This window comes from Acanthopagrus latus, chromosome 17 (genome assembly GCF_904848185.1).
Source record: "Acanthopagrus latus isolate v.2019 chromosome 17, fAcaLat1.1, whole genome shotgun sequence".
NCBI classification, from domain to species: Eukaryota; Metazoa; Chordata; class Actinopteri; order Spariformes; family Sparidae; genus Acanthopagrus; species Acanthopagrus latus.
Window position 1 is genome coordinate 20,409,264 of NC_051055.1, and position 23,441 is coordinate 20,432,704.

General features: G+C 40.1%; 3 protein-coding genes across 3 annotated transcripts; all 3 read right to left on the reverse strand.

Moving 5' to 3' along the window:
- Positions 1-1,040: 1,040 nt before the first annotated feature.
- Positions 1,041-5,750, reverse strand: tapbpl (TAP binding protein like). Its single transcript, XM_037075003.1, has 8 exons — positions 5,422-5,750; positions 4,683-4,895; positions 4,328-4,597; positions 4,026-4,226; positions 3,749-3,916; positions 3,557-3,660; positions 3,240-3,465; positions 1,041-2,798 (listed from the first exon to the last, which is right to left on the reverse strand). The coding sequence occupies exons 1-8, from the start codon at positions 5,471-5,473 to the stop codon at positions 2,731-2,733; spliced, it is 1,302 nt and encodes a 433-aa protein (XP_036930898.1). The 5' UTR covers positions 5,474-5,750; the 3' UTR covers positions 1,041-2,730.
- A 1,320-nt stretch (positions 5,751-7,070) lies between these two features.
- LOC119006318 (mannan-binding lectin serine protease 2-like) lies at positions 7,071-11,829 on the reverse strand. The gene is made up of 13 exons (XM_037074926.1): positions 11,697-11,829; positions 11,215-11,428; positions 10,486-10,663; positions 10,189-10,329; positions 9,510-9,715; positions 9,260-9,413; positions 9,052-9,170; positions 8,838-8,916; positions 8,602-8,736; positions 8,423-8,494; positions 8,118-8,323; positions 7,816-8,030; positions 7,071-7,667 (listed from the first exon to the last, which is right to left on the reverse strand). The coding sequence occupies exons 1-13, from the start codon at positions 11,720-11,722 to the stop codon at positions 7,304-7,306; spliced, it is 2,109 nt and encodes a 702-aa protein (XP_036930821.1). The 5' UTR covers positions 11,723-11,829; the 3' UTR covers positions 7,071-7,303.
- A 174-nt stretch (positions 11,830-12,003) lies between these two features.
- On the reverse strand, positions 12,004-23,211 carry LOC119005710 (complement C1r-A subcomponent-like). The gene is made up of 22 exons (XM_037073577.1): positions 23,159-23,211; positions 22,641-22,901; positions 22,005-22,182; positions 21,486-21,626; positions 21,135-21,340; positions 20,874-21,021; positions 20,499-20,633; positions 20,328-20,396; positions 20,025-20,230; positions 19,729-19,943; positions 19,219-19,586; positions 17,913-17,943; positions 17,406-17,619; positions 15,932-16,109; positions 15,378-15,518; positions 15,001-15,206; positions 14,750-14,897; positions 14,080-14,214; positions 13,911-13,982; positions 13,606-13,811; positions 13,299-13,513; positions 12,004-13,140 (listed from the first exon to the last, which is right to left on the reverse strand). Exons 1-22 carry the CDS (start codon positions 23,177-23,179, stop codon positions 12,771-12,773), a joined length of 3,864 nt encoding a protein of 1,287 aa, XP_036929472.1. The 5' UTR covers positions 23,180-23,211; the 3' UTR covers positions 12,004-12,770.
- Between the last annotated feature and the right edge of the window lie 230 nt (positions 23,212-23,441).

Here is a 23,441-nt window from a genome sequence, read left to right on the forward strand (position 1 = left end):
AATTAGTTGTTTAACTATGCGTCACTTTACCTCGGTTCCTTGTACCACAGGTGGTGGCATAGTAACATGCACACAAAGGAAAACAGACAAGCGGCCACTAACAGACAATCTACCGTACACATGAGCAGCCTGCTCCGACAGAGTCACAGCCATAGATGGATGAATGTGTGGTGTCACATTACAAACAAACGTGTTTGGGAAGGTTTGCAGACAAAGTGTTTCTTTGATTGTTGTTTGAGTTGATCTGGTCCTCAAATAGCAGGAAAACGGGAGAGAGGACATGATTTAGAAAGCCCCCCCCCACTCACATGAAAAGACTCACCTGTCACCTGCAGTATGGTAACGGCCAAAATGAGGTGTTTGTTTCTAACTTGCATGGCAAACGGTGTCCATAGTTTTGCCTATTTGTGTGACCTGTGTATCTGCCATTTCTGAATCTAACTGCCGATTGTACATTTTCTTTTGTTAGTGGTTTAAAGGACCTGTGTATAATGTCTTTCTGATCCGATAATTACTGCTTATGCAATGCAATGACGCTAAAGAGTCTGCCAAGATTTTGTTAATTTCACCCGCTTTGGAGACAAAAAAAAAAAATTCACTGACTGCAAACAACTGCTACTATAGTGAACTGTTAAAAACATCTAGTATTGTATGGATAAATCAATAGTACCATCTATCAGATTATGCTCCTGAAAATGTGTTTATAGATTCTTTCAGGTTTTCTGGGGGGGTCGTTGGATATAAAAGAAGTTCATTCTCCTCTCACCGGACTGATTTTGAGAGTCAATCAAATTAAGAAAATATGAACAACCTTTATGTGCAAAATGCATTCATGCATAATTGTAGCAGATAACCATAATTATCTGATAATAATGTGCAACATGTTATTAGGTAATTACCACATGAGTTATGAGAACATTGTTTCGTGATTTACAACCTGAAAATGCAGTATGAGATGCAACTGGATTTGCGAAAAAAAAACAAAAACAAATGCATGCTTAACACTTTTGCTGATGCCAATAAATAAAACATCAACCGAACTGAGTGATGACCTTTATTATATTCTTGTGACACAATGAGCCAATTCAGACCTTGTTAAAAACACACCAGGCTTATTCAACTATTCTTTTAGAAGGGCTGGATTTGAGAAAATTGACTTTTGTGAATGTAAAGTGTGGAGTCTTAAAATTCCCCCTGCTTAAACAGCCTGTAGTAAGAGTATTTGTGTGATCCGCAACAGACATAACTAATGAATGTGCCTGCGAACAAAATGTTCAAAGAGTCATAATGGGGTTGGTAAAGGGCGCCAGTTGAATACGTCTGGTATACAAATATTGATGGAAGTCATTTTATAAATGAGAAACCCAGTGATCTGTCTACCACAAAGCATCGATCAACGAAATTATAAATACAACAAATTAAACAAATGTACTTATATTGATAATGTCAAATAACTTAAACAATGTTGCTGGGGCACAAAATCTTCATTTTGAAAAGTTAATTACAAGAAGAGTCACGATATCAACACCATGTACAAAAACAAGCAAGAACAAGCCACAAAAACATTTAAAATTGTACCAATGAAAACACTGCAAACAAAAAAAAACCTGTGATTTCCCTAATTCCAGATGGAGCCGCAATATATTCACACTGAGTCAAATATCCAGAATAGTTCCATTTGATGAAGTGGTGCAGCTATTACAAAAAAGTTTTGGGTTTGACCGTCCTGTGCCTGATTATATGTGCATTTTCCAAGATTTCAGGCTGACATATTTAGAAAAAGGGAAAAAAGGTCCATGGCACCGTACTGATCAGTGGAACAGAGACGCTAAAAATTCACAGTGTGAACAAGATAAAAATCAAGGCCTGAAACACTCAATCCTGTTTGAATCAGACGAATAACATGAAGTCTTACTGCATGTCCTCATCACGCTTCAGTCTAAACTGCTCGTCTTGTTTAGGATTTATACAACTTTGGAAATTGGTATGGCAGGAAACAGCGTCACAAAAAAAGGCTTCTGTATACTTACACAAATGGAACGAAATTAATTAAATATTTGACTGCACACATGCTTTTTAAGTCATGTCTTGGATACCCGTATGCATAGTGCCACGGATTTGATATTTCTTCACATGATTAAATTTGTGTGAGCAGTAATGCACAGCCTGGAGGAGCTGAGAAGGCCGTCTGCCTACACGTGCACAATTCAACCTAATTATTATTAACTACAAACTTCAGAGAGTAAAAAAGAAACTTGAGTCCTCTGAGACTCTGATGTAAGAATGTAGGTTTCTTACACCACCACAGGCATGCAGAGTGAATGAACACAGTATTAGAGAAATAATAAAGTTGCAGTGGGCAATTCATGTTTTTTGCTGCAAAGTTTTGTGTGGGATTCAAAATATGGATTTTATGGCAAATGCTTAGCATTCAATATTTTGCAGGCTACGTAAATTCAAGCTCCGAACCTGATTAGTGCAACTTGAGTAAGTAAATAAACCAATAAATCCCAACAAGTTCATAAGGCATTTGAAATGACACCCCCAAATATTCAAATACAGTAGTTTCCCCTCAAATTTGTGATTTTTTTTTTCAGTTCAGTTAAAGGCAGGAAGAATAAAAATAACCAGTGAGGACTCATAACTTACAGACTCATGAATTACATTAAGTGTGTTTTTTCTGAGCTCAGTTTCCAGTCAGGACAGTCTGCAGGAATATCTCCTTCTAACTTATCTCATGACCTGGTAGAAGAAAAGCACAGTGATGATCAGGAAACCCAGAACCCACCAATAGGAATCTGTAGAGAGAAAGACAGAGAGGAGTCAAGAGACCAATAAACAGAATGACCTGCAAATCAATCAATCATCAATCAAGTTTGTTAAATGTGCAAAGTAACACTCTACTGTGGGCTAATGTTATAGAAAACACACACATACGCCTCGTAAAACCAGAAAGTATTGTTTTAACGCTGTTGTAACACTGCTCAGATAAAACAAAATAGTCATAAAATGTTTATTTGCCAGTTTTATAGGTGCAGATTCTGTCATGTTTAGACAGAGCGAGGCCAGGTGTCCCCCCCTTGTTTCAAGTCTTCATGCTAAGCTAAGCTAACCAGTTGCTTACTGTAGTTTATATTTGCTGTACAGGTGTAGTGGTATTGATTGTCTGTGCTAACTGGATGAAAGATCATTTACCAAATCTATTTCTTTCAAAATACACAATGTGTACAGTGTCATACCTGGTTCAGGACTTTCTACCACCAGGCTGACAGACAGGGGAGTGTCCAGGGCCACATGGGACACGCTGCATATGATTTTGGTCCCAGGGGAGACACTTGAGGGCACAGTGAGCTGAGATGACAGGGAATAAGTCCCATCACCATGCTGCCGATGGCTGGATAGAGAGCCCTGATTTGGCAACAGGGTAGGCTCTGTGTCTGTCGGAGAGAGGGACAACCACTCCATCTGGAAGGCAGAAACAAAATAAATATATCAAACTAACAGATTTGGCTCCTAATAGAAGACTGTACTATCTACGAAGATACTGGTTACAGACCTGAGCATCCAGTGGATAGTATTTCGTGCAGTGGCAGCTCAGTGTCTGACGTGAGCTCGACTTCAGAACCAACTTCTCCTCTGAGAGTAAAACGTGTGGCGGTTCTGAAGCAAAGAGCGACAGAGGAAGACTTGAAAGACATTCCGTGGATTTTTTTTTTCTTCTGAATTGATAAATTAGATTGAAACTTACGATTTATGCGGAGTTGAATGATCTGCTGGGCGTGGAAAGGTCCTAAACTGACAGTACAGATGTACGTCCCCTCATCAAAAACCTTCAGCTTGGTCAGAGTCACAGAGGCATCACCCTCACTCACGACCCGGGCAGCATCCATGCTTGAGCCGTTCCTTTCCTCATGCACTGTGGGCAAATGATTACATCTGATACAATCGATGAACAGTTTTAAAGTCACCCCAAGAGTTAAGACCCTGGATAAAGTCCCTGGCACGCCTGTTCGCATAGCACTTACCCACTGTGCTCCCTTCTGCATCGTCTAGCCTCGTCTTCATTTCAAGCACTTTTCGCCCTTTGCCTCGGTGCTGCAGTCGCCATTCAATGCCCACCTCCTGTGCTAAAGGTATCTCCTGCTGCTTGAAGCCACAGTTGAGGAGAACATCACCTCTCAGAGGTGCAGTCACAGACTTAATGTGGGAAAACACCAGGAATAATACTGAGGGGCGGGAGGCCAAGACAACAGAGGAAAAGTAGTGAGACTGATGTAACTGCCTGTCTAACAAAACAAAATGGAGACAGTTAAACTCTGGATCTCACCCTCAGTCAGAAGAGTCCCCGACTGGCTAAGAGGCAGACCCAGTTTGTTTTGTATGAGGGTCGACTGGTCCCTCGCAACCGTCAAAGTCCTCAGAATCAGCGCAGTGCTGAACTCAACTCCCTCCACATTCAGGGAAACCATGAAATAAGCAGGGTCTGAACTGTCCTGGGATCCATGAGGGGAATAACGGCTTATTTCACACATCACCTCCTGCTCATTGCAGTCGGCGTGGAGCAACACGTCTGCATTGGGGATCTCAGGTGATGAGACTGTTACAGAGGGATGAGAAGAGAATTTTAATATCGGTTTATATCACACCAAACTTTAATAATAATTTGAGAGGGCAGGTAAAACCTTTGACTTCAAACAGGATGGCATCTGGGTCAGGGATCGAAGGCGGGACAAACGGAGTGAGGGATTCGAGTGATTCGTCGGGAGCCACTGCAATGTCTCTTAAGACGAGAGTGGCCGGAGTCCGTGTGAACAGAGAGCCTCCTCCCATTCCACCCATTCCGACTCCCTCCTCCACCAGGCTGCAGGACAGTACCACATCTGCAACGCCATTAGCTGAGAGAGAAGATTGATCGAAATAAATGAACAATCTTTTTAGTTATAACTACAAACAGTAAAATAGTGGAGATTAACCATCTTTAACTTACTGAAAAGTTCACATTTTTAACATAATCATAGTCATAAATATTTGTCCTAACCAAGACAAAGAGCAGGGCTCAATTTATGAGTACATTACTATCTAACATATTCAAACAACGATAAATACATGAATACCAGTATAAGACTGACTTCTAAGCCCTATTTTAATTTGTTTAGTTGTGTGGATTCAAACCCAAATAAATATTTATTCATTCATTACTGGAAGCTTCTTCATATATGCTCAACTGTCTGGTTTCAGACACATTTTACACTTTTGCATGCTCTTATATTATAGAAAAATAACAAAATGAGCTCTATCAGACACCGTGACATTAAAGTTTATTGCTGAGCTTGACAGTCAACTTCAGGTCACATTATTGGGAGTACTACATCCATGTCCACCATCAGTGCTGCATCAAAATGCAAAGATGAATGTTCTTACCATAAACGCACGTCACAAAGTATCCAAAGAAAATTACTTCAATCAGCATCATGGAGTCTAGTTTTCGTGTTTTAAGTGTTGTAGACAATGTTCAGCGTTAACACAACAAGATAAACTGAAATTACTGCGCAGATCACAGAAGCACCTCCACACTTTCACTTTTGATTTCTAACAGAGACTCATTGTGCCACAACGCGGACTAATGCACAGCTTTTCCTGCATCCCATCGATCACGAGCCGTGCAGCGACACATATGACATCGATGAATATGAGATAATATGTTGTTAAACTCTTGAGGTAGTCCAGGATATACGTGCGAGTCTTCCTGCTCGGCGCATGCGCTCAGAGCTGCAGTGGCGGCGCAAAAGTGAAAGTGAGCAGACAGGATAAGCATCGTCCAATAACAGAGCAGAAGGCGGCGGGTCATGGGTCACTATGGAAACAGGCACCACCAGCACACCGCCTTTCACTGGATTCACACTGTAAGCGCGTTTTAAAATACAGTTTTAATGTAATGAAGTGCTTAAGAGGGGATTAATTTGTATTTATTAGAAACTTGGATGTGGTAGTAGAAGTGCTGTTGCTAACTTATTTTCGCCGACATGCTAATGATACAGCCACAAGTCGGCTAGCTAACTCAGTGTAAACAATGCTGGAAACAGGTATCCTGGTATCGCCTTGCTTACTCTGTACACTTTGATTATACAGGTAAAAAAAAAAAAGAGATATTCTGTCTTAATTAGTGGGCTTTAGAGATGCTGGTAGATTGATTTTGTTACCTTTTTGACAGAGCAATAACTTTCTTCCCCCTGTTACCAATCATATTTAAGATAAGTTGACTAGCTGACTGCTGGCTTTGTAGTGTAACCTCTAGTAACATGAGAGTGGCGATAGTTTTGTCATACATCTATGCGAAATAAGCAAAGTAACCTGTTTTTTAAGTTTACCCCTTACTACTAGATCATGAAAAACTGAGACTAAACTCCATTACACCATCAAAAGGTGCAATTATGGAAAATGCAACAATCAATCATTTTATATTGTCAACTGATCAATTGATAGCTTAAAATGAGCTCTAACCAAGATGTTGTATAATGTTCATTATTTGCCTCAATTTCACCTGGTCATCGCTGTTGACTTTTCTCACGTGATGAAATGTAACACATCCTGTAAGCTGGAGCAACACAAATGTAACAATTTCAGGAAACTTTTGGGTACAAGTGGGTCATAGAGGGTCAGCTAAACTGGTACTCCCATCTAGCTGAGCTGTCTAGATGATGTGTTTTGCTAGATGGGTAATGTTTTGAGTGGCTGGTTGTAGTGATAAATCTACAATGAAGTATCTCTAGACTCTGAGGTTTAGGATTTTTTTTTTTTTGTCTTTAAGCTTATTTTGGTTTAACACTGTACAACCTCATTGTTTTATTCAGTGTCACTGCTCTCATCAACCTCACCTCCAGCTGCAGGCAAGATTTATCACTAAAGCATATTGCTAAACTCACTTTATGCTTCCTGCAGAGAACTAAACGATTGACAGACCATTTTAGACACTACAGCTGGTGAACATAATGGAAAATTTAGGATTTGATGAAGACCAAACCAGAGCTAAAAAAAAAAAAAAGACAGTAAAAATTACTCTTAAGCTTATCAGGTGGACACAAGCACAACTCCAATTTAATGATAATGTTGCTGTATGTCCGCTGGCCATTCAAATAAGTAACACAGTCAATGATATATCACTTCTGTGTTTACGACTTGTTCTGCAGCTCCAAACGGCAATACACTTCTACAACTTCTAACTTTTTTTTTCTCAATTATATTTGTCACTGGTTTTGTTCAGCATCACACACTTCTATTAACCAAGTGATGAAATGTAGTTAATTCATTTCTCCTGCATGGTCTTGTTGATCCAGTCCAGGTAGTTAGCGACTCTGGTATAGATTCCATATGTTCCCCGATGTCTGCAGTCAACACCCCAGCTGACAATTCCAGCAGCCCAGAACCGTCCTCCAGCACTCACAGAAAGGGGACTTCCTCTGTCACCGTGGCAGGAGTCCTTCCCACCGTCTGGGACTCCAGCACAAAACATGTTGTTTGTCAGACTTGGTAAGTCCTTTGTCTTCTTTAGCTCATTCACTGAAGCAGTGCATGTCTCCTGTTCCACCACAAGGAGGTGCACATACTTTATGGTATTTGTTAAAATCCGGTAGTTGTCAGTGTCTCTAATGGTAAAGCCTGACACCAGTCTGAAATAAAATGCAGAGTAGACAGTTAATGTGGACTCAATATGAATATTCAGATAAAAGACAAAATGATGATTAAGAAAAATAACTCTGATTTATTAGATTAGATAGGATTATGCCATGAAATATTCGGGAGATGATAGCTCTTTACCCTATCATGTCAGTGACATATGTGGCACCCTCTGCTGGCAAACATATTGGCATGATGGATGAGTTGAATGTGATTGGGTCTTGCAGTTTGATCAAGGCAATGTCATTATTGTAGTCTAAGCCATTAGGGTTGTTGTATTCAGGGTGAATATGGATTGAAGCAGCATACGCATGAGAGCCCAACAAGGTTTGAACATCAATAAGTCCCATGGAAATCTGCAAATCAACAGCAGAGGAGGAAATAAATGTCAGTCCAGAAACATTGAGGCCATCGGCAGATAACAACTACAGTCGTCCACTTACTCGCACATCATCTCTTGATACCAGATTTCCATCATGTGTTAGGATATGAGCTGCAGTCAAAATCCAGCGGTCTGCAATCACCATGCCTCCTCCTATTTGTCCATTTATGTATAGTAGCGTATGCCAGGGGATGGTATTATCAGGACCTTCACTTCCTCCAACAGTCCTCTGATATGTAGAGATACGTTTTCTGGGTTTACCACAGACTGGATGTGACAGACAAAAATAGATTTGAACAAACAGAAAGACTATGTTTTAATGAAAGTGTAAGTAAGTAAAGTGAAGTGTCATAGGGTTTTATTTACCAGGTATACATGTTAGAGTGGCATCATTGTGACTGGATCTCCACTTTCCGTCTGCTTTACAGGTAAAATTAACTACAGACCAGAGGAAACATGATAATAGCACTTATTTTTAAGTAACCTTTAGGAAAAAAAACAGTTAATGAATTATATACTTGGAATAATATATGTAAATATCTCACCATTTCCGCCCCCAGGGAAAGAGTAAAATGGTTCATTACAGTGATACTGAACAACAGAACCATACCGATTCTGAGCTCCAGACATGAAGGTCAACCCTCCATTCAATAAAGGTTTGGGTTCTTCACAATCAATTACTAGAAAAACACAAAACACGTTATTTTGCTAATGACTCAAGAAATGTAGCTGATCCTAGGATTTTTTTCTATGAGATAATTTGGGCTCAAAAAAGACCTACGCTGGCATTCTGGCAGAGGGAGTTGCCACTGTCCATCACTTTGACACATGGCTGAAAACCACCTGATTTTTTGACCATCCTAGCAAAGTAATTGGATTCGCTGAGTGAAATACATTTAACAAATATCTACTTCACACATTGAAACAAGCAGAAAAGAAAAACAAGCAATGTCTTTTTGGTCTTAGAAAGCGGACATTGAAAGAAAATGTCAAACCATTATCAGCCTGTATCCTCGCTTACAGGTCACGTGGATGTAGTCTCTGTAGAAATATTCCATTAGCGTAGGAGTCACTCTGCCTTTAGCTACGTTACCTGGAAATGGACATTTGACCTCTGGAAAAAATATGATATGAAAACATTAACAAAGTTGATAAAGTTGTTTCACTGTTACTGTTAAACAAACGAAACACAACATCTCATGCCTGTACTGTATGTGCTGTAATCCAGGCTCCAGCCATGACTCAGGCCTTCATTATCAGTGTGGTAGTCCAGTCTCACAGTACTGGAATTTGTTGCTAGCACACCTGGACTCTTTCCACCACAAAGCTTAATGGGCTCTCTTCCTGGCGTGGTCACCTACAGGGGACCAGAGTCATAGAAAACTTATATTTTGTTTTTATATACAATGAGGCAGATATTGTCATTTCTTGTGAGGAAGAGCTTTGCCAATACCTTCAGCCAGTGATGTAGACACCTGGGACCTTGCTGAGTGTCCACACTCTCGATGTGGAAGTTTTCACTGAAGTTTAGAGTGACGGTGAATTTGGGTTCCACAGAAATGATGTACTTGCAGGACAGAATCGGAGGTGAAGGGCCAGGATACCAAGGACTGGACAAATGTCCCTCATGCTTGTCAAATACACAATCACCACAGGAGACTCGACAAGTGGAAAAATAAAGTATTAATATGGCAAGTGTAAGAGAGTAGTAGTTTTGATGTATATATATTTGTGGATATAGTCTGTTGTTTCAGCAGCAGTGTTTTACAATGACTTAACAAAGCAGTTAAGCTCATTGTAGGTCCATAAATAATACATGTAAGAGTATTTACTTTACTGACATTTTCTGAGTTGATTTTGTCCATTTATTACACTAAAGTAAGAGTTTCCTAATCAACTACAAGGACTTACAATCAAACTATTGCCTGTAGAAATACAAAATGGTGTTGATGCTGTTGGGGCTGGCTAGTTAGCATAATAACTTCTACATTTCAGTACAATACATAGACATCTCTAACACAACGTCAAAACTGTTGTATCTTCACATTCTGTTTATATTGTCAGTTCATTTTTTCAGTGCCGCTTTAAGCTGCATACAAAGAAACATGCATTTAGGTGTTTACTGTGCTTACACAAACATGTGTGCTGGTCTAAATGAAGTTTGTAGCCACTGTGGCAGGAGCAGTAATATGAACCAGGGGTGTTGATGCAGATCTGAGAGCAGAGTGGATATGATCCATCTCCAGGGTCTGGTTTTGAACACTCGTTGATGTCTAACAATGAGAAGGTAATATCAGGGAAATGTTGTCATGTTTATATTTTCCTGATATCAATTGCGCCATGTTAATTATGTTACGATGGGATTTCTCTTGAAAGTTTGGGGATATAATGCATTGGAGGGATGATAGAAGTGACCAGAAAAGCTGTACCTATTGCCTTGTAGGTAGCAGAGAAGCCAGTATGTTGTTGGAGCTCTTGAGTGGAGCCACTTGTTTGGAATATGAGGGTCAGCCTGTTTCCTGGAGAAAGGATTGACTCTTTGTCTGGGTGATCAGTTGAATTTTTCTGCCCACAAAAACTCCCCAAGACCTCTTGGTCATGGAGAACCTGAATTATATAAAGACAAACATATACCCTTTAAATTCAGTTACACTGAGACCTATAACCTTTCAGCTGAAGTGAATAGTGGCCGTATTGGTTCGAGTGACATTAATGCTAATTGCTAACCAACATTTTTCAACTAATGTGACAGAAACACAAGTGGTCAACAGTCGCAAAGACAGTTCAGTGACTCAGTGATGTGCATTATACAGCATTTTCTGTCCAGTTAACATTAGCTAATTTTAGTCAGAATAAGGTACTGGTCATCACGGACAAAGTTTCTAAAGTTACATAGTCTTGCATTAAGCAGAAAAGGGAAACGACAAAGTGTGTGCACAAAGACAGGATAGTGGAGTCTATAACAACTTTAAGGCCCCAAACATCAAGTCTGAGTCAAGTCCTGGTTCTAATTTGTAACCTCAGTTTATGCAGGTCATCAATGTTCAAGTCAGTGATAAATGATATTATGCTCAAATTGAGATTTTGGGCTTGAGCACAACAACAATAATCTATTGTTTGGAATACTGTATAACATTAGGTTTAGATATGGCTCTGACCGTCACAGAGTCTTGATAGCAGCCAGAAGAAGCTTTAATATCAAGGTGTGTTAGAGACAGCTGGATCTGGTAGCCCTCAGGAACCCAGAGATCCCATTCCTTTTTCTGGTTTGGAAGATAAGGCCCCGGATACTGAGGGGAGTGGACCTCTCCATGTATCACAGGCTCAGAGTTGAGCTGCTGCCAACTCCTCCTTACTGACAAACACAGAAACCTGGAATTGTGCATAAACATTTAGAGAGTTCGAACTAGGGCGATAGTCCAAAGTTGATGCAAACAGAGAGACAGAATCATTTTTAACATTTGCAACCATTTACCACTGCTTTAGTTTTCTAGATTGTTTTTAGCTATACCAACACTTAAACAGCTGTCCATAGACAGTGCTGTAATGTAGTTCCAAATTAATACAAATAATTTAATGAAAGAGAAAAAAACATCAAAATATGCAACATGAGGGTAACTTTGTTTTCAAACAAACTTACCATATAACAGTGTAGATCCACCCCATGTCCGTAATAACTTTATCTCAGTGTGAATGTAGTTTTAGGCTAAAAGTCTAATGCACACATGGACCACTGATGTAACACAGGTTGTGGTTTCTGGTAATTTGCAGTGGAATTTAACCTCCAGCATTTGTTTGTCTTCTGCAAAGCGAGGCTGAGTTCTTTATTTGCCGGTGTGTACAGGTGTGTAAATACTTTACGGTACATAAAAATTTTAAAAAAAATACAAATACAGTTGTTTAAAACAGTGACAAAATACACAAGGATTTGTTACCAAAGTATTAATTTTTAAGCTGTTTTGTAAAACTTTCAAGTGGTTGGGCCATTAAATAGTCAAATTAGATCTACTAAGCTCAGAGACCTCAAGGAACCTGCAGTGAAAGCCAGTCACTGGATCAAGTCTGATTTCTGGTTCAGAGGACCAAACCAGCAGAGGTGTGATATAAGATGGAAACTTACAAAAAAGGGCCTGGTAGATAAACACAAACTAATGGCTGCTTTAGAGTAGAGTGATAGACATCATATAGGGTCTTAAGAGTAGATGCAGATAATTCACACCACCATAATCTTGAAGAGAAAGAAAAGCACAGACAATCCTTTTCATACAAAACACAGGAAAATTAGTTCCATGACGACATAAGAAACTAAGTTTTAGACATAATTGGTTGACCAGATTTTCTATATGATATTAAAATGTGGATTTATTGTCTGTCCATATCCATCGATGTGTGTCAAGGACACCATAAAGTTCCAGGCTATGAGCAAAACGCACAGTACAGTTAAGTGGAGCATACTGACTTTGTAAGTTCCTAAGAGATTAAGTAACTAATACTCATAGGACACAGTAGATACACACAGATACTGCAGCTACTGACAAATACCAAGTTGGTAAGAGAGAGTTGAGAGTCATTGTTTTCACGATTTGTCATATTTCACTTTATTTTAAGTGTGCACTGCAATGAATTTATGAAGTATGACATGGCATGTTATTCATAACCTTTTTTGTCAGAAGGATTTATCGTCTCATTATGTCACAATTAATTACTGTAAAATTCAGTTCTCCTGCATAGTTTTGGTGATCCAGTCCAGGTAGTTGGCGACTGTGGTGTAGACTCCGTATGTTCCCTGCCGTCCGCAGTCAACCCCCCAGCTGACAATACCAGCAGCCCAGAACCGTCCATGGTCATCAGCCATGGCGAAGGGGCATCCGCTGTCACCCTGACAGGAGTCCTTCCCACCTTCAGGAACTCCAGCACAAAACATGTTATCTGTCAGACTCGGCACATTGTTCCTTCTCCTCCTCACCATGGTGATTGAATTACTGCATGTTTCCTGCTCGACCACAGGCAGCTGCACGTACCTCAGCTTATTTGTTAAAATCCGTTGTTTTCCTTCTTCTGTGAGCCCGAAGCCAGACAGCAGTCTGAAAAAAGAATGTAGAAGAGACAGTGATGATGAACTCAATAGAAAAAAGCAAATCAGAGTTTCCTGATTAGAAGATGGTAGTGTGAAGCAAGTTCTAAGGACTGAGTTCATTGAACCACCGTACAAGCAGAGAAGACATAATAATGATTTCTTTACCCCATCATGCCAGTGACATATGTGACCCCCTCTGCTGGCAAACATATTGGCATAATGGATGAGTTGAACGTGATCGGGTGCGGCAGTTTGATCAAAGCAATGTCACTGTTATAGTTTACACCATTGGGGTTGTTGTATTCAGGGTGAATGTGGACTGAGGCAGCGAACACAGGAGAGCTCAACAGGGTTCTTACATTCGTGAATCCCATGTAAGCCTGCAGATCAACAGCACAGGAGGAAATACATTTCAAATTCAAAAACATTAAAGCAAGGGGCATGCATATAACATCTACAGCAGTCAACATACCCGTACAGACTCTTTTGGCGCTACATTTCCTTCATGTACAAGGAGAGAAGCTGCAGTCATAATCCAGCGGTCTGCAATCACCATGCCTCCTGCTCTTTGTCCATCTACACTCAGTAACACTTGCCAGGGGATGGTATTTTCTGGAGCTTCACTACCTCCAATGATCCTCTGGTAGGCAGGGATGAGGACTGTAGGCTGGCCACAGACTGCATGAGACAGACATAAATATAGGTTCACACAGACATGGTCTTCATGTTTTTCATAAAAAATATTCCTAGATAGGTAATCTCAGGATGTTTCCATACCAGGTATGCATGTTGGAGTGACATCATTGTGTTTGGATCTCCACTTTCCGTCTGCTTCACAGGTGAAATTTACTTAAGACCAAAGGAAAAAAGAAATTGATTTCAAGTAAAGATGTATCACTCTTGTTTGATTAATGATTTTGTTGCAATAATATGTTAAACATCTCACCAAATGCACCCTCAGGGAAAGAGTAAAACGGTTCATTGCAGTAATACTGAATAACAGAACGATAATGATTCTGGAAGCCAGACAGGTAGGTCACACCTCCATTCAGCAAAGGCTCAGGTTCTCCACAATCAATGGCTGCAGAAGAACAAAACAAGGACATTCATATGTTGCCAGTGACACAAGGAAATGTTTTAGATTGTAGTTGTTAAATGGCAGAAATATTGAGTAGTGTGCTTTTGAGTTTGCATTTATTTTGATGTGGACATTTGTTGATGATGCACTTGCTGCATTTTCACGTCCACAGTGTATCAGGCATGTATTTTAAGCCTAGTATATGGTTGAACAATGTACGAGATGTAGTTTTATATTGTGGCCAAAATCTAACACAGATAGTCTGTGGTATTGTCTGCAATGTAAATTCCTGGATATTAAATGTTAATCTGAACATTTTCTGCAGTGCTTGCAGTAATATTTATTTGAAAGTTTACTGATGTCAAATATCACATGAGATGGTTTGGATATGTTTGCATCAAGAAATATTACATAGACAGGAGCCACTTTAGCCACGTTCCCCAGAAAAGGAAATTGGACCTCTGGAAATGAGGTGATAGTATTATTAGTCATGTATCTGCAGTTGTGTCTGCACCATGTCTCTCACTTCGTCCTTCACCTTGTGTGCTGTAATCAAGGCTCCAGCCATGACTCAGGCCTTCATCATCAGTGTGGTAGTCCAGTCTCACAGTACTGGAATTTGTAGCTATCACACCTGGACTCTTTCCGCCACAAAGCTTCATAGGCTGTCTGCCTGGGATGGTCACCTCAAGGGGAGAAGTTGTGTGAAGTTCATTTATATGCACTGAGGCATCTCAGAGTTGTACTCTTTTTATTGTAATTCAATGTAAGAAAGACCTTTGCTAATACCTGCAGCCAGTGATGTTGACATCTGGGACCTTGCAAAGTGTTTACACTCTGTATGTGGAAGTTGTCAGCAAAGTTGAGAGTGACAGTAAACCTGGGTTTCACAGAGATAATGTACTTGCAGGACAAATTTGGAGGTGAAGTGCCAGGGTACCCTGGACTGGATAGATGTCCCTCTTGCTTGTCAAATGTACAACCACCACAGGATACTGGACATGGGCCAAAAACATGTATTATTTTAGAAAGAGGAAGAGCTTCAGTACTTCACCTCAAAATCAAGTATTTTTTTCACATTGACTCTGCAGCCTTGCTGTAACTACTGAGCGTCACAGAATGGTACACATTAAGGTACTTACTGTACAACACATGCATTTACTCACACAGACATGTGCGCTGGTCTAAATGGAGTTTGTAACCACTGTGACAGGAGCAGCGATAAGAACCAGGGGTGTTTATGCAGATCTGAGAGCAGAGTGGACCCGATCCATCTCCAGGGTCTGGTTTTGAACACTCATCCACATCTGATGAAGAGAAATTAATTGCACGGAAAACCTAACCTGAAGTTTCATTTAGGCTATTCATGTACATTTATAATGTTGTTTGGCTTAGTTTTAAGTCTTGTCTTGGTTATAATGTCCCCTACAGAGACATATCTTGGAGCTGCTTAATTCTTGCACAAATCCTTGAACAAACTGACAACATTCATGGCAAATTCACTGTAATACGGATACATCTTAGTTGGATTCTTTAGATGTTTTGGTAGTCTTATTTCCAGTACAAAGTGAAACAGTTGTTGTATATTTTGGTTAATATTGATCTTACTGACCAAAATGCCTGTAAAAGCACCATATTGATTATGTTTTAAGAATTTATCTAAATGGTTTTGGGATATAACGCATTGTAGGAAAGAGAGAACCAACCAGAAAAGTTCTACCTTTTGCTTCGTAGGTAGCAGAGAAGCCAGTGTGTTGTTGGAGCTCTTGAGTGGAGCCACTTGTTTGGAATATGAGAGTCAGTCTGTTGCCTGGAGAAAGCATCGACCCAGTGCTTGGGTGATCAGTTGAATTCTCCTGGCCACAAAACTTCCCCAAGACCTTTTGATTGAAAAGAACCTGAGAAATAAAAGAGCCAAAATGACTTTTTTAGACCACAGATTATTACAAGGCACTCACCTGGGCAAAGTGCATGACATAATTTTGCTACTTATCCTCTATTTTTCAGTATATCACTTCAAATGATCAGACAAATACACAATAACGTGCCCTGCAATGATTTGTTGCTGATAAATGAAAAAAGTCTTCTCGAGCAACTCCTGGGAGGGAAGCTTGTTTGCAAGTGACTTGGCCTTGACCAATTGGGCTCAGTTGGCACAGCTGCACTGCAAATCGATAACAAATACCATGTTCAAGGGCAGCGCTATTTGGGGGAATTGGTACCAGAATGTGATTTTGAAATTATTTGGCTGTCTTGACAGACATGCGTCTTTAATGTCATATGGAGGTTGGGGACAGTGGGGGACTGGGATAGGTGTTTGATTTTAAGGGCTGGAGGATGTGCCTCCATTATCAGGGTGTCACACTGCTCAGCCTCACTAGGACAGCTTATGGCAGAGGGCTGGAAAGGAGACTCCCAGATTGTCAAACCTCATATCCAGGAGAAGAAATGCCAGCGTATACTGGGGTTATTGCAACAAGATATATAGTCCTTTAACAACTGTGAGAGCTCTGTCCGTGTTCTCAGCAGAAAATCAAAGATGTTTGGTTTGTCTGCCAGGTTTGTCCCTTGTCACCAATTCTATTCAGATCTCAATGCACATCCAGGGGGAGGAGAGTGTCTGGTTGAGGGACAGCATCTAAAGTCTAAGGCCATGGTTTATGCTCTCCCTGGTTTGGGAGGGGTTGCTGCCTGATTTAAAGGAGTTCAATTATCTTGGAGTCTCGTTCACAAATTAGAGTAAATTGGAGCAAGAGATCGACAGGTAACTGGCGCTGCATCAGCAGTAGTTTTGGCATTGCACTGCACCATTGTGGTAAAGAGAGAGCTGAAACAGTAGGCAAAACATTAAATTTACTAGTTATCTACATTCCAACTTAGAACTATGTTTGTGAAATTTGGACAATAATTAAATCATGAGATCCTGGACACAAGCAACCAAAAATAGTTTCCTCCAAAGTGTGGCTAGATTCACCCTTAGAGATTCACCCTGAGACTGAGCTCAGAGAGTCTTGTAGTTAAGCAGCTTCCCCATCATGTCCATTGGAGACATTTTTGCAGTTTTCTAGCAGAGTCTAGATGGTAGGAGACCCAGGACAAGATGGAGAGATAATATCCTTCTTGGGAAGACCTCAGGATCTCAAAAAACACTGTTTGGAATATTGTATAACATTTGGTTTCAATATGGCTCTGACCGTCAGAGAATCTTGATGACATCCCAAAGAAGCTTTAATATCCAGATGTCTTATGGTCAGCTGGATCTGGTAGCCCTCAGAAACCCAGAGATCCCATTGCTTCAGCACATTGGGAAGGTAAGGCTGGGGATACTGAGGGGAATGGACCTCCCTGTGCATTACAGACTCAGAGGTGGCCAGCTGCCAGCTCTCACTCACTGACAACCACAGAAACCTGAAATTAAGCGTACATAGAGAATTTGAACTAAGGCACTACAGAGTTGATACAAACCGAAAAAGAACAAAGTGGCACATGCATTTTTTTAAATTTGCAACCATATCCTATTGCTTTATACTTCCATTTGGTACTCAGCTTAACAACTAGAAATTGATCACTCAACCTTAAAAGAAAAATTGCCCACAGACAGTGCTGGAGGGTAGTTCCTAATAGTATGTATGTATTGCACTATAAAGACAAGAAATCATAAAAAAGAGAAATTCACAAGAGCATGCAACATGAAGGATTACCATATAACAGAGTAGGTCCATCCCATGACTGCTGTAAGTTTATCTCAGTGTCACGGGCAAAATGTCTCTTGCACAAATGAACCATTGATAACACACAGGCTGTGGTTGTATTTTGCAGTGGAATTTAGCCTCCAGCACTTGTTTGTCTTGGCACAAGTAAACACATATGTGAGTTGTAGAAGAACAGGTCCTATAAGTTTGACTAACTGAACTAGAAGAATGAGTAAAATCAAATGCGTGCACAATATAAAGTTCTATGTGAGAGCGCATTGCACAGTAAAGCTGGGACCCATAAATGCCAATGAAAGTAGAGCCTACTGTCCTTGTAAAAGCATGAAGAAAGATGAGTTACCTAGTACTCATGTTACAGAGAAGACATTCATAGCAATTAACAACAGTATACAGTGGCGGCATCTGCAGTCATCTTTATCAGAGACAAGATCTTTGACAAATTTCAGGTACATGCATAAAAAAGCAGTCTGAAGGTACATGTAAGGGTCTTCACTTAGTGCGATGGGTCACTTTTGAAAAAAAGGTTTTTAGGAGTTTTAAATAAAATGTGTTTAATTTATAAACAATATGACTGTTTGCTTGTATTTGAAGGAAGTTTTAGATATTTGGTAATTCTTATAATGAAATGATTCTAATCTAATTACACTAAAATAAGATAAAAGACATAACATCTCCCACTCATTGTTGGTCTTTTTGTATTCATTGATAAGCAGTCTGAAACATGTCAGCACAAGAGGAATGTGCTGAAACCAAATAAAATGACCGAAGATGTATCACCAATGTCCATTAAGAGCACATTCACAACATTATGCATAAATATGAAACAGATGAAATACAATTAAGGTGTTAGCCTCTGGGAGCGCATATAATGTTATTTTGGTTTCGACCCATAATGCTACTCACCCATATCACAGAATTTCCCACAATGCCCTGAACTAAACTATGGACTTGTTACATTCTGCATTAAATAAAGATCTTACATAACAAGCAATACCTTTTTAACCACACATCTGAAGAACATTTTAAACACATATCAACATTTTTATCCCCCCTTAGCACCATATTTATCAATTTTTTAATCACTTTTATCTACTTTATGAACTCAAATAATCATGCCTTTATGACTGAAACCTGTACAATACACATTTCAGTGAAACTGTCTCTAAGACAATCACCGTGTTCATTAAACTGGAAAAGGAATTTATTTAGAGCAAAATTAGTTGTGTAATTGCTTATCTCATAATAAATGTTTTTCCTTCATCTTAACATGACATTATAATAAAGTGCTTTTAATTTCCGTTCTCCTGCATAGTCTTATTTATCCAGTCCAGGTAGTTAATGACTTTAGTATAGATTCTGTATCTTCCCTGCTGTCCACAGTCAATCCCCCAGCTAACAATCCCAGCAGCCCAGAACCGTCCGTCATCATCCCTCAAGGCGAAGGGGCCTCCACTGTCACCTATACAGGTGTCCCTCCCTCCTTCAGGGAGTCCAACACAAAACATGTTATTTGTCAGACTTGGTACATTGTCCCTCGTCTTCTTCAGATGGTTGACTGAATCCTGGCATATCTTCTGCTCCACCACAGGGAGGTGCACATACTTCAGCTTCTTTGTTATCCGTGGGGGGTAAATTTCCATAATGCCAAAGCCTGACACCATTCTGAAAAGAAGATTAACATGTTGGCAAAGCAAGGGAGAAAAAAAAACGAAAAGAAAAGAATGCAATATAAAATTATTAAAGAAAATAAATGAATCGGAACTTAAATTAGTTATGTAGCAATATGAAATGAAAACTTTTTTACCCCATCATGCCAGTGACATTTGTGGCACCTTCTGCTGGCAAACATATTGGCATAATGGATGAGTTGAAAGTAATTGGGTCTTGCAGTTTGATCAAGGCAATGTCATTGTTGTAGTCTGCTCCTCTGGGGTTGTTGTAATCAGGGTGGATATGGACTGAAGCAACATACACAGGAGTTCTCAAAAGTGGTTTAAGATCAGTATGTCCCATGTAGATCTGCAAATTAACACCGCATGAGGAAATAAAAACAGTCTGAAACAATGTGCGTGAAGATAATATCTTTAACATTCCACTTACCCGTACAGTCCCATTTGAAACTGGTGTTCCATTATGTGTAAGGTCATGAGCTGCTGTCATAATCCAGTGATCTGCAATCACCATGCCTCCCACTCTTATTCCATTGATATTCAGTAGCGCTTGCCAGGGGATGGTATTATCTGGAGCTCCACTGCCTCCAATGATCCTCTGATAGGTAGAGATGCGTTTTGTGGGCTGGCCACAAACTGGATGACATAGACATAACAAAAAATATTCACACAGACATAGACTTCGAGTTTTAAATTATTTAAAAACAATAGTTATTACAGGGTTTTTCAATACCCGGTACACATGTTGGAGTGACCTTGTGGTTGGATCTCCACTTTCTGTCTGCTTCACAGGTAAAACTAACTGCAGACCAGAGGAATTAGAACATATTTTTCAGTTAAGATACATCAAGTATGTATATTTTAGTAATTTTAACTGTTGGTATTTTATAGGTAAATATCTCACAATTTGCACCCCCAGGGAAAGAGTAAAACGGTTCATTACAGTGATACTGAATAACAGAACCGTACTGATTCTCAGCTCCAGACAGGAAGGTCACCCCTCCATTCAGTAAGGGTTCAGGTTCTCCACAGTCATTTGCTACAAAAGAACAAAACAAGGACATAATAAAAGTTAGCCACTGAGAGAAGGAAACCATCGGACCATCAACGGCTTGTGTCCTTGGTTATAGGTCACAAGATGTAGTTAGAAATATTCAGTTAAGCTTGGAGTCACATCAAATGGACACAATCGACCTGTAGAAAGGATATGATAACATACATCATAACATAGTGTTGTAGATATGTGACTGTTACAGGTCTCTCTCACTTCGTCGCTCACCTTGTGTACTGTAGTTCAGGCTCCAGCCATGACTCAGGCCTTCATCATCAGTGTGGTAGTCCAGTCTCACAGTGCTGGAATTTGTAGCTATCACACCTGGACTCTGTCTACCACAAAGCTTCATCGGTTCTCTGCCTGGGATGGTCACCTCAAGGGGGGGAAGTACTTTACTTAGTGTAAATGTAAGTTATGTACACTGAGGTATATCAGAGTTGTACTCTTTTTATTGTCATTCAGTGTAAGAAAGACTTTTGCCGATACCTGCAGCCAGTGATGTTGACACCTGGGGCCTTGTGGAGTGTTTACACTCTCTATGTGAAATGTGTCAGTAAAATTCAGAAAGACATTGAATCTGGACTCCACAGAGATGTTGTAGTTGCAGGACAGAAAAGGAGGTGAGGGACGAGGGTACCTTGGACTGGATAGATGTCCCTCATGCTTGCCAAATATGTTAATACCACAGGACACTGGACATGGGGCAAAAGCGAGTGTTATTGTAGAAAGAATCAAAGCAGCAGTAATAGACCTCGTCTTAAACCAACTGGGCAGAATCAATACTACATACATTAAGTATGTTCAATGTCATGCATTCACTGCATTCACGTTACTTACGCAAACATGTGCGCCGGTCTAAATGAAGTTTGTAGCCACTGTGGCAGGAGCAGCGATAAGAACCAGGAGTGTTGACGCAGATCTGAGAGCAGAGTGGACCCGATCCATCTCCAGGGTCTGGTTTTGAACACTCATCCACATCTGATAATGAGAAAATAATTACGCAGAAAACCTAACCTAAAGTTTCATTTAGGCTATTCATGTACATTAGAATTGTTGTTTGGCTAAGTTTTAAGTCTTGTCTTAATTATAACGATCCCAATAGAGACAAAGTTGTGGTGAATACACTGTGTTACTGGGACATTTTGATTTGAGCCTGTGAAAGTTTGATGCTCTTATTTCTAGCACAAATATGAAGCAGTTGTTTTAGATGTGCAGTATATTGGTTGATACTGATCATACTGACCAAAATGCCTGGTAAAGCCCCATGTTGATGATCTTTTAAGGTGGGACTTCTCTTTGAGGTTTGGAGTAAATAAAGGATTGTAGAGAAAGAGGAAGAGATCATGAAGACTATACCTATTGCCTTATAGATGCCAGAGAAGCCAGTGTGCTGTTGGAGCTCAGGAGTGGAGTCAGTTGTTCGGAATATGAGGCTCAGTCTGTTGCTTTCAGAAAGGATTGACTCTCTATCTGGGTGATCCGTTGAATTTTTCTGCCCACAAAACTTCCCCAAGACCTCTTGATCATGGAGAACCTGAAACATGTAAAGAGCAAAAACGATATTGTAAGACTAGGTTGTGACAAAGCACTCTCTGACAAGCAGCAAACCATTGAATTCACGAGCAACAAAGCCAGTGTGTGTATTGAACTGAGAAATCATGCATCTTATTGTTTTCCCTGTTAGATTTTTGAAAATGTTTGAGACAGGAACAAAGCCTTGGTGCCATTTCCCTACACTCATCCACATCACTTCAACAATTCCAGGCCACCCATTTTATCTTCTTGTGCCAAGAGAAAGGCAGAGCTTACCAGTAGACAAGAGGTTACTGGATATCGGGAGAGTTACACAACAGGGACTGTTCTGCAATTTCTAGTTTGTCAAAAGGGATATAGTCCCTGGTTCCAACTTGAGACCTTAATTCACGCAGGTCATCAATATTCAAGTCAAGATTAAGAGATGAATATGAGTATACAATACGGTATGGCTCTGACCGTCAGAGAGTCTTGAGAACAGCCTGAAGACTCTTTGATATCCAGGTGTGTAATAGAGAGCTGGATATGGTAGCCCTTAGGAACGGAGAGGTCCCGTTTCATCAGCAGGTTGGGAAGGTATGGCCGGGGATATTGAGGGGAGTGGACCTGCCCATGTATTACAGACTCAGAGGCGGCCAGCTGTGTGCACAAACACACCAACAAACACAGAAACCTGGAATTGTGCATAAACGGAGTTGGAATTAAGGTGCGAGTCCAAAGCTGATGCAAACAGAAACAGAACAAACACAAAGACACAATAATCATTAACTTTTGCAACCAGATTGTATTGCTTTAGTTTTGTACTTTGAAATTATTCAAAATGTACCCTTCAACAATGCTTATAGACAGTCCTGCAGTGATATTCAATATTATTAGTATGTATATACTGCACTTATTCCTAAAGGTAGAAATTCATGAAAAAGAAAGACTCACTAAGACATGCAACATGAATGTGTAAAACAGTAGTCAAAGCTTACCATATAACACAGTAGGTCCATCCCATGTCTGCAGTAATTGTGTCTCAGTTCGACTACAGCTTTAGGCAAAATGTCTCATGCACACCTCGACCATTAACATTACACAGGCTGTAGTTTTAAGTATGTTGCAACAGGATTATTGCCTCCAGGATTTGTTTGTCTTGACAAAAGTAAATACAGGTATGAGCTGCAGAAGAACAGGGCTGATAATGGTTCAGTAAGTTTGACTTGCAGAGCTGCAAGTTGGAAGACGAAAACAGAATATGAGCACAGTGCACAGGAG

Coding starts and splice junctions, on each gene's coding strand:
- LOC119005710 (XM_037073577.1), bottom strand. CDS start 23,179: ATGGACCTACTGTGTTATATG. Junction 13,983..14,079: donor TTTCCCTGAGGGTGCATTTG/GTGAGATGTTTA, acceptor TTTGGTCTTAAG/TAAATTTCACCTGTGAAGCA. Junction 13,514..13,605: donor CGCCAAAAGAGTCTGTACGG/GTATGTTGACTG, acceptor GTTGATCTGCAG/GCTTACATGGGATTCACGAA.
- LOC119006318 (XM_037074926.1), bottom strand. CDS start 11,722: ATGGGGTGGATCTACACTGTTATATG. Junction 9,171..9,259: donor TTACAGCACATACAGTACAG/GCATGAGATGTT, acceptor TATTTTTTCCAG/AGGTCAAATGTCCATTTCCA. Junction 7,668..7,815: donor TATGTCACTGACATGATAGG/GTAAAGAGCTAT, acceptor ATTTTATTTCAG/ACTGGTGTCAGGCTTTACCA.
- tapbpl (XM_037075003.1), bottom strand. CDS start 5,473: ATGATGCTGATTGAAGTAATTTTCTTTGGATACTTTGTGACGTGCGTT. Junction 4,598..4,682: donor CATCCTGTTTGAAGTCAAAG/GTTTTACCTGCC, acceptor CCTCTGTAACAG/TCTCATCACCTGAGATCCCC. Junction 4,227..4,327: donor GGGGACTCTTCTGACTGAGG/GTGAGATCCAGA, acceptor CCCGCCCCTCAG/TATTATTCCTGGTGTTTTCC.